Source organism: Etheostoma cragini, chromosome 3, assembly GCF_013103735.1.
Source record: "Etheostoma cragini isolate CJK2018 chromosome 3, CSU_Ecrag_1.0, whole genome shotgun sequence".
NCBI classification, from domain to species: domain Eukaryota; kingdom Metazoa; phylum Chordata; class Actinopteri; order Perciformes; family Percidae; genus Etheostoma; species Etheostoma cragini.
The window spans coordinates 25,385,748-25,396,009 of record NC_048409.1 but is presented as its reverse complement, the minus strand read 5'-3'; the positions used below and the strand labels follow the sequence as shown (position 1 = coordinate 25,396,009).

At 39.5% G+C, this 10,262-nt stretch overlaps 1 protein-coding gene across 2 annotated transcripts in view; it reads right to left on the bottom strand.

The window, feature by feature from the left end:
- Positions 1-10,262, bottom strand: part of sorl1 (sortilin-related receptor, L(DLR class) A repeats containing) — a 67,978-nt gene that overhangs the window by 43,173 nt on the left and 14,543 nt on the right. For both annotated transcript variants that reach the window (XM_034865522.1, XM_034865527.1), the window contains exons 2-5: positions 7,593-7,709; positions 6,066-6,188; positions 3,566-3,727; positions 2,773-2,840 (exon numbers count right to left, since the gene is read on the bottom strand). In XM_034865522.1, the coding sequence (XP_034721413.1) occupies positions 2,773-2,840; positions 3,566-3,727; positions 6,066-6,188; positions 7,593-7,709 (470 nt within the window). The remainder of the gene's footprint in view (positions 1-2,772; positions 2,841-3,565; positions 3,728-6,065; positions 6,189-7,592; positions 7,710-10,262) is intronic.

The window sequence follows — 10,262 nt, the reverse complement described above, 5'->3', positions numbered from 1 at the left end:
CCCCCCCCACACTTTTCTGCCAGTTCAGTTTTTCATTCAATTAGGAGTCAGACTCAATAACCAATCTGCTTGGTGGAGTGCTAACCCGGAAATTATGAGGGGGATAAGCGAGACAAACGCCTCTCAAAATCTGCTGAAAATCTTTTAAACTGACCTTTGTTGATCTGAAATGAAGACAGATTCAGCAACTGCATGGCCTATTTTTAACACATTTTGGTGAAATATTGAAAAATACGAGATTATATTCCAATTGAGCCGCCATTATGGTTGGTTTTCAAATTCTGGAGATGCCAGACCCACGCGTCCGTCTGATCAGCTCCTGGTTATTTTTTTAGGCGACATTCCAGATTAGCGCCACCGGCTGTTATGGAGACAGATTACGTCTTGCGCACGTGCAGAACGTACGCTCAAGTCAGTGTCTCCATATAAATGGTATTGAATCCAAAACGGTCCACACTTCTCTGAATGGTCACACATTTTCCGTTCATCATGGCTTGTTCTCTCCAAATTTTTTAAGTACAACAATAGCGTAGCTTACTTATCACGCAACAGGGCACACAATGGATCATAGTGAAAAGACTTGACCCGTTACACAAACTGCGAAATCTGATCAAAACACTACAGACTGATTTGTTTCCTCACAATTTGTGCAGTAATGTACACACAATGTAAGTACAGTAAAGGTTTTGAATAAAAATCAATAGCGCTCTTATAGTCAACATGTCAATTTGTCTGTTTTACTAAACAAAAAGAGCCTTCAGACGTTTATGTGGACCTGCAAAGGCATATTTGCTTTTTTTTCCCCCTTTCTTTAGCAGTGACATTTAGGCTAGTCATTCCAATATCATGTGTTTTCTTGATGAACTTACGGCTCTGCCACATTTCTCTCCCGTTTGTTTCTCTAAGTCCATTTAAAATCACTCTGTCTATAGGATTTGTATCATTGTCTGTAATCCATATGGAAAAGGAGATTATGCCTGTCATTGTATGCACAGAGGATTTTAGAGAAGAGGATGAGGAGTTTGTTTCCTAGCAAGGAGATCAGAGGATTAGGGGTGGGTGGGGTACCGACCCATCCCATTGGTTTGGTTATATACGCATCCAGCAATAAGCAAAGTCATGCTTTCAACGCCTAAGACTGATCTGCAGCACAACAGCAGCGCCCCTCGCTAAGGCCAGAACAAACAGGATTAGACCCAAATTGGATGGAGCCACGGGGGGGGTGGTGAGAGTTTAAGATCAATCTTTATTTGTGCTGCCTTTGTCCTCAGATCATTCGCCGTTACTCTTGTTGTGTACCACTGCAGTGTAGCCTCAACAGACTTTATTAGATCTTACTGGCTGACAGCTTACTGCCATCAATAGTTACATTTTTAGGAAATCTATTAATCTAGGACAACAAAACAAAACATTCTATTAAGGGATTACAGTTGAGAAGCAGTCAGAGTACTTGGTAGATGATAAGGAACACTTTAAGAGAGAGGACGTTAATGCATGATAAGTTAGGGTTAGGGTAACCCTAACTTAAGGCTTTGAGTGAGGCAAATTTCAAGTTTCATTTTGACCCAAAAAGCTGGGGTTATCCTAAAGCTTTATGATTTCAATTCATAAACGCACAAAGAACAAAAATAAAAAGAGGAAAATAAAAGTTAAGAATTTATGTTCCTGGTGAATTTTGACATCAACAATAACTGTCTGTGTGTGCAACATAGCTAAAGCTAACTTTGTTACATTTGATGTGTGGGGCAACCAAATACAAATAGCAAAAACACTTCAATCAGAGGTCAAACTTGCCTGACTAAAGTGAGACAAAAAAAAACATGCATCTCCTGACAAAGTACGATTTGTTCTGATTTAACCAGTATCAATTTATTTGTCCACGTGTAACAGAAAGACTATGCTTGTTCATCTTTAAAAAGTGACACTGCTAAGAGGACGGCCAATTACTCTGTGTGTTAAGGTTCTATGAAAAGGTCCAAGCATTTTAGATCAGAATACATGATAACCTATGTTGGATTGTAGAAACCCAGATTCCATTCAGCCCAAGAGTATTTGTTCTGGGAGATGGGTCACTCCTAAGCAGGATGGAATAGCACATAAGAAGCTGGATCAAGACTAGTTTAATAATAACTAGACAATATTATTTTAATGAGGATGGGGGAATGAAGGTGTGCCATCAATTCAGGAGTGGGCTGTTGAGATGGCTAGGGTGTCGGTGTGACACACACACACACACACACACACACACACACAAAGAAACTGTACAAAGTGAAAGTAAACATGAACCACGCCAGCCATCAGGTCAGGTCCTGTTCAGTAACTCAAATAATGAACCCATTTACTTGCCCTTCCCAAAAAGATAAACACATTCTATAACCACTGTAAATTTGATCAAAACACTGCTGCCACTACATTCATCTATTTTCCATCTACGAAAAATAAAGCGAACCTTGAAAAGTGCACTCAGTCGAGTGCAGATCTCCGCCTGGCAGAGAAAATAATTGGTATGTACTTTCAAGGTTGTATCACTGATGATTTGGTCCCAGCACATCCTAGTGTGTACGCCAGAATTGCCCCTATATTTTTGATTAATTCTTTTTTTTGTCTTCGAGTAATTAAAAGCTGACTAGAGACATTTTTGGGTAGTCATACGGAATGAAGGTTGTATTTACACATTCCTCCTTATACTGTATCATTGAAGGCCGCATGGAGTGCAGGACATGCTTTATTGCATCCTGTACTTGCCGTGAGCTGAGACAGCGGTTGTCTTACCAAAAGTAGGTCTTCACGTGCTCTTGGATCAACACCCATGTCTCCCCAAAGTCGTCTGATTTCCACAGCTACAGGAGGAGAGAGAGACGGAGTAGGGGGAGGGGGGTGAAGGAGAAGAAGAGGAAGAAAAGGGGGATGGTGCACTGTAAAATGTAGGTCAAGCTCATTTGTTTGTTTTGGCTCTTACATATGTCAGAAGGAGAACCGGTTGACGCTACTGTGCTCAAGACAAGGAAACCAAAAAAGCTTCAATGCAAACAGCAACCACTGGTTTCTTCTCTTGTTCACCACATACTGTAGATGAAGAACTATATTAAACACCTACTGAACAATTGAAAGCAGCTGAAGAGGTACAACAAATTTCTCAACTGAAGCATTTCCTACTCATTATATTGTAATGAAATAAATGCAACAGAAACAAGACTGTTAAGTGAAGAAATTTTTTCCCACCATACTCACATATCATCATTTATGTGTGTTTATAGTGTATATTCTAGTTATTTTAGTAGTAGGAGTATTTGTATCTAAAAAATAAACCTATAGCTTCTCACCTAAGATTCTTTTACATAAATTGGAAGAGGAGTCTTTCTATCTACAAGAAGTGGCTGAAAAGCAGGAAGGCAGCACAGCTTCTCACACATTTCAGTCAGATAAATCAATTAATTCAAGTGGTTTGATATTGAATATGCCTGTGTCATTCTTGATATGTCACACATGGGATTGGATCGTGAAACAATGATCAGACTACACCACGTGAAGATCAAGCTGGCTCCGCTGCAGGTGGAGTCTCTACCTGTTTGTTTGGGTGAGAGCTGTCGTAGCCGAGCACCAGGTTGGATCTTCTGCTGTGGAGCAGCAGATCTGTCGGTTTGAAGGGCAGAGAGAAGCCCTGGACGCTCTTACAGAAGTCAAAGGTGTTCCACAGGTAGTTGTTGGTGGAGTCCACAAAAAGGTACTGAAGAAGAAAAGAATACACACTTTAGCGCAATCAAGGCACAGGGTTTCCCCCAGAAAAATTGTATTGTAAGTGTCTTTTTTTCAGGTGAGGGCCGGCAGTCACAAACGGATGGAAGCATTCATGTAAAGCTCAATTGTTTCAATGAAAACCGAATCGCAAAATCGGGAATTTAAAAAAGCTATAACAGGGATTCAGTAGGGTTCTACATGAAGTCAGTGTTAAAAGCTAACTGGAGATCTAAAAATATGACTGGGTCTAAGTTTCCAACCGAGCTGCCCCACCATAACTGTAGTTGAATTATTTGAAACAGAAATATGATGTCTTGGCTTATTTTGACAAATTCTACTTTATAAATGTATGAGTCCTACATATTAAGTGCACCATCAACACATGTATTCCCCAGCACTCTTGATTATGTAGTGGTACTGTGCTAATCCCACAATTCTCAGCTCGCTTTGATGTGCTCACTGTATTCGCAATAACCACTCAAGTCTGTGTAAGCAGGGAACTGCATGGCTACTCTAATGACAGGCAGAATCACAAGACACACTAAGAGAAGAAATAAATATGCTACCTTAATAATTTAATATCCACTAGGAGGATTTAGTAGCATGTTATCCAGAAACTATTACTGAAAAACTCTCCCCTGAATATTTTTTCAGTTTTTAAAAGGGTTGCTCCAGCAATTTACATAAAAATGTTCACTTTCCTCAATTAAGAAGATCTATTATTGGCACTTTGTCAAAATTCTGTACTGGGTGCTGACTAAACCTACATTTACATTTTTTTATATTCTAAAAGTATTTGTTTCTAAACTGAAGAGTGGCCTTTGAAGTACATTGGAAGGAACAAGGCCAACTTTTTCTTCAAGATTAGCTTTAATCCTTCTTCCAAGGATGAGAAACTGCAACTGAACCATGTGGGCCATTCAGTTTTATAATGAAATGATGCTTTAAAGAATAAATGGTACCTTCCTTTGCTTCATTTAAGTAAACATAAAACAGTTTTATGTCTCGCTGAGGTATGAGCTCAGTATGCTTCAAAGGAAGTGCGTAATGGTTCGTCAAACTGATTGAGTCACTTTTAATGTGTAGAACTGAGTGCAAAAAAATAAATGCCTTTAGGAAAGGTTTGACCAAAAGTCATCCACCTTTTAACAATAATGCAGTATTTATGACAGCTGGCTTTTAGGTCTGCCTTCATGCAGGCCAATTTACAGCGATAAATACTTTAGGACAACATTCTATGCAAACTAGTTTGTTTTAAACACACCCCAGCCTTTAGTAAGTTACTTTTAGGAGATGTTTCCATTCCTTTTGATCAACCTTAAAGTGCCCATATTATGCTAATTTTCAGGTTCAAAATTGTATATTGAGGTTGTCCATCATTATGTTTCCTTGGTTTCATTTTCAGTAAACACCATATTTGTGTTGTACTGCACACTGCTGCAGATCCTCTTTCGCACATGCGCAGTAACTAAGTAATGATAACATCAGATAGCTAACTTTGGTCCTACTTTGGTCAGTACAAGGCAGGATTAGCTGGGCGACTTCTTCTAAACGAGGGCCACTGGTGGAATACCTGTAGAACATGGAAGTAGCAGTTTTTGTAGATTATGGTAAACTAGTGTATGTTGTAGCAGTGTTTTGCCATTGAGAATGAGCTATCATGCTACGGTTAGACACCTCGTCTCGGCAAGTGACATAGAAAGCCGTGCAGATTTTGAACAGCTCACCTGGAGACTGAAGGCAGAGGACATTCAGAAACCCATATCTCACTCAAAACAGCTTGGATAGTTTTTTTACAAGTTTGTATGCAAGTGGAAGCACCTGAGACACAAAATAGCACCCCAAATTCCAGAAAAAGTTATTTATTTCATGATACGGGCACTTTAAATATCTCAACCATCATAGGAGTTTAATTAAACTGTGCCAAATTAAATTCTTTAAAAAAAAATACAGAGTGTGAAAATCAGAGGGTAAGGTCAAAGGAAAGCCAGGACCTTAAACAATTACATCTATGTCTGAATTTGGTTGCTCTCCAAGATGTATCTGGGTTGAGGAACAGATTGGAGACGAGGTATTATAAAAGTCACAATCCTTAATCATAAACAGTACCCAAGAGCACAATGTCTTTCATCACTGTACAATGGAAGTGTTTTGAAGACCCTCAATCCCGCTTACTGTACCTGGTGTTAGATGTGTTTATTATGAATGCAGTAGTCATAATTCCATTCTTGTCAACATATACTCCTCTGCTGTACGTTTCACCTTAGTTTCATAACTTCACCTTGAGCAGAGCATTCCTTAATGCCCACGAGTAAGCAGTGACTTACCCTCCTGTTGTCGGCAGGGCTGTGGTAGAACTGGGAGATGATCTGCTTGGCCTTGAGCCCTGAAAGTTGGAACTTGTCTGAGACGAGTGTGAAAGTGGTCCCGTAGTCATAGGACACATAGACCTGGAGACAAAAAAGAGAAGAGGGAGTAATCAACGTCTACACCTTGTGGTTTGTGACAGCTATACAAAAAACAAGGCTGGATTACAGTCTGTTGATAAAAGGTTAGGGATAAATGTTAGTCCTTTATACATAAAAATTACAATTAGAAATTTATTGCAATTAAATGGGAATGAAAAAATATTTGTGCAATTTTCCATTTGCCTGTGCTTATGTTTAGTCACATAATAAACAATGTCGTGACAAGCTTAGCAAATAAAAAAATGCAAGCGTACAATGGGGATTTTGCTTACTTAAATGTAACCTGTACATTTTCTCAGCTGTAGTTTCCACATGACATAGAAAATCAACAAATATTAAATGTTGGCTGGTGTCTGCTTAATATGCTCTTTTTTGTGTTAGTGTCTGTACAGTACTGCTCTATCAAACATGCTTTCATGGACCCAAAATTTTAAATGCAAAACGGTCCAGTTGATGTTGTTTATCTCTTATAAGATGGATGATTAAATGTGATTAACTAATGTATTGATCAATACTAGGTACTACTGTTTTAGGATAAAAGATAACTGTTTCAAGACAGAGTGAGTAATCTCACTTCCATAATGGGCAAGACACTGAACCCTGCATCGGAGTGTGAATGTGTGTGAGTGAGTAACTAATGAGCAGGTGGCACCTTGTACCGCAGCCTCGGCCACAGCGTGTGAATGTGTGTGTGTATGGTTCATGAACTTTCTAAAAGCACTTTGAGTAGTTGTTAAGACTTGAAAAGCGCTATATAATTACAGTTCATTTTTCATTTACATTTCAATATTGGAAATGGCCTTAAAAACGTATGGATATGGAAGGTTTCCAACTTTGCATTTTTCAGGCAAGCTGTGAAAGCTGATGACATGCACAACAGCCCAGGTGGGGAAGTCAAAACAGAAACAAATTAAGTCAAGCTATGTCCAATAACTGTGCATAAGGCCTGTGCCATACGTTGGATGTGGAAAAGTAGTTTTTTTCATGTTGTCCTTTGTGGAACTTTATAATGGAACAGAAGCTCAGCTGGCTTTGTGACATGAAGTCCTCCTCTGCTCTGTGATCCTAGCCGGTGTGTTTGTGCATCGCTGCTTTATATTGTGTGTGTTTGTGTGTTTGTGTGTGTGTGTGTGTGTGTGTTTGTGTGTGTGTGTGTGTCTGTGTGTGTGTGTACATGTATATGTGTGTGTGTGTGTGTGTGTGTCTGTGTGTGTGTGTGGCAGATGGAGAGCTTAATCTGTGGCTCAACAAGCCTATCAACAGAAACATGAGAAACATCTTAGAAAAAGGGGGTAAGACTTATGATATACATGTTATAACCGACTATAAAAGCCCATGGATGTGCGAGTTTTATTTTTTTGCATGGATGTGTTCAGGTGTACTTACAGAGCTGGTTTTGGGCCCGGTGGCTCCTGCGCTGTCTCGAGCCAAGGCAACAATGACGTTGCTCTTCTCTCCAGCCCAGTGGACCACCATCTGGTTATGAGAGTCATTCAGGTTGGCCTGCAAAACAAAACAGATGGAATTAAACATGCATCTCAGGTAGCAGACTCAGAAACACTCTTCAGACTAATGCAAAAGGAAACTACATTGATACTGGGTTACTGCAAAGCAATAGACAAAATGGACCAAAGAGACTATTAATGGCTTTTAAACAAACATGTGTCCCCAGTGTGTCTAGAGACCCCCAAGGTATGAAAAAAGACCATCCTGTTTCTTTTACTCTTGCTCCATCCATCAGAACAACAAGCTAGTTAGATTTGACGGTGGATATGACGTCCTAGTGGGTTCATGTGCCACAGAAACCACCTTCATTTAGCAGACCATACTCGCCCACGGAGTACCTGCCAAATCAACCTCGCTGACCGCCATTGTGATTTCCCCTTGGTAACAACACACGGCCAAAGCACACTACATGTTCCGCTGTGGAGGGTCAGTACACAGCAGGATTCACTTTCAGGAGGATTCACTAAAGATTAGGATTGATCAATACCAGCTGTCCGTGAACAAACTTGGAAGCTGTAAGTTTTGACATTTTTGTTGTTTTACTATTTATTTATTATGAATTGCAGTTTAGCCTGTTGAACGTAGCTTCGTTGGATGTGGAAAAGTTGTTTTTTTCATGTTGTTCTTTGTGGAACTTTATAATGCAACAGAAGCTCAGCTGGCTTTGTGACATGAAGGCCTCCTCTGCTCTATGATCCTAGCCGGTGTGTTTGTACATTGCTGCTGTATTAGTGACCCGCTCTTGCTGCTCCGTTGCAGTTCCAGTGTAACACGTATTTAAATAATGTCACCAGTCCTCTGCCCCATTTTGCTTTAAAAAACAACTAAATAGTGTCACTAAATACTGTACTAATACTATACTAAATGTTACTTATACTGCAAGCTTTTGGTACGTTCCAACAACACAAGTCACGACCTACATAAGGGTTCTCCGGGAACATGAATTTTTGGTTCGGACAATGCTAGAAATAGGGCCAGGTGATGAGGAGAAAATTAAATATCACAATATTTTTGACCAAATACCTTGATATTGATCCCACAACGATATTGTAGTGTTGACTATTGGTGCTTTCTCAAAATATTTACACAATGAGATATTTGATAAATAATCATCAGTAATGTGGAAATAATGACTAAATGACTAAAGGCAAATCATAGAACAGTTACAAAAGTCTGGTGAGTTCAGGAAATGACATAACTTGTAATGCAGCCTTTAAAACCAGGAAAAGACTAGATTATGTTATATTACAATATCCAAAATCTAAGACGATTTCTAGTCTTATATCACAATATCAATATAATAATGATATATTGCCCAGCTCCAGTTAGTACTGTAATTAGAATAGTGCAATTTCTGTGTATGTGGTCTCTAAAAGTAGGTGATAATGTTACTTCAGTTCCAGTTGAAATAACATGAAAAAATAGGCATGTCTTGTGGGAATCAGGATGTGAGCGGAGCGCAGCATGACCGGGCATGAGGATTTTAGATGGAGTGCAGAGCGGATTTTTAAAAAGTTGGACCATTGCCTTATTTCCCGCTCCAATTTTTCTCCCCTTCAAGCTCACACCAAGAGTTCAAAGCAGGCACATGCCCATCTCTGTGTTACTGCAGCACGGACAGGACATGCAGACGGATGGCACCTGCCGTTAAATGTTCCAATTCAACAAAATCATTTTCAAATAAAATCTCATGAATGGCGTATATCTGGTCATTATATCCAAATTATTTTGATTATTTATCTAAATGCAACCCCTTGGTGTTTAGGTCTGTCAGACTGGGGGTAAAAAGGGGACTGAGTACCAAGGGCCCTTATGTGAGGAGGAACAAAAAGATGCTAGAATGAACAGCTTGGGATGCGGGGAGGGGCCCATAGAAAAGGACTTTCTATAGGGCCCAGAATTTTGTGCTACGCCCCTGTTTGTGTGAAGATGAAGAACAAAGAAAAAGGAGATATGCTGTTTCCCATTCTTATTATCACTGTGAATATGTTTAATACTCTGGAGGACCTATAAAAAAAAAAATCTGCCTGATCTGCTGACAGTCAGAAGAATAGATTTAGACGTCTCATCAGCCTAACATATGGCTTGAATCTGAGGCTACAGCAGACCGCAATGACTTTTGTCTTCCCAGTAAAACCTCAGCCATAAAACCTGGCAGTCTGTAATCAATTAGACCCAGGCACCAAGCTCATTTCACTTCTTTTAACTTTGAAACTAAAGACGCACTAACCTTCTTTCTACAACAGCCCAACTGTCAAAACTAAAACAACGTGAGAAGATAAAGATCATCAGCATCCAAACCAGCCCTTAAGGGTAGTAGCGGTGTGACATTTTCCCTCTCCTCCAGTTTTTATATAAGCTTTTCTGATTTTGTGTTTTATTCTTTTCATTGTTTATCATCTTGTTTTTATTCTTGTCGTTGATGTAAAGCACTTTGGATACCATTTTAAAGACTCATTCATTTGCTAAAACTGCTGCTGTAGTTTTTATGAAATGCTACTCAAACAGGGGGAAGCATTCATTGCGGACTAGTTCCTGCTATATATATAT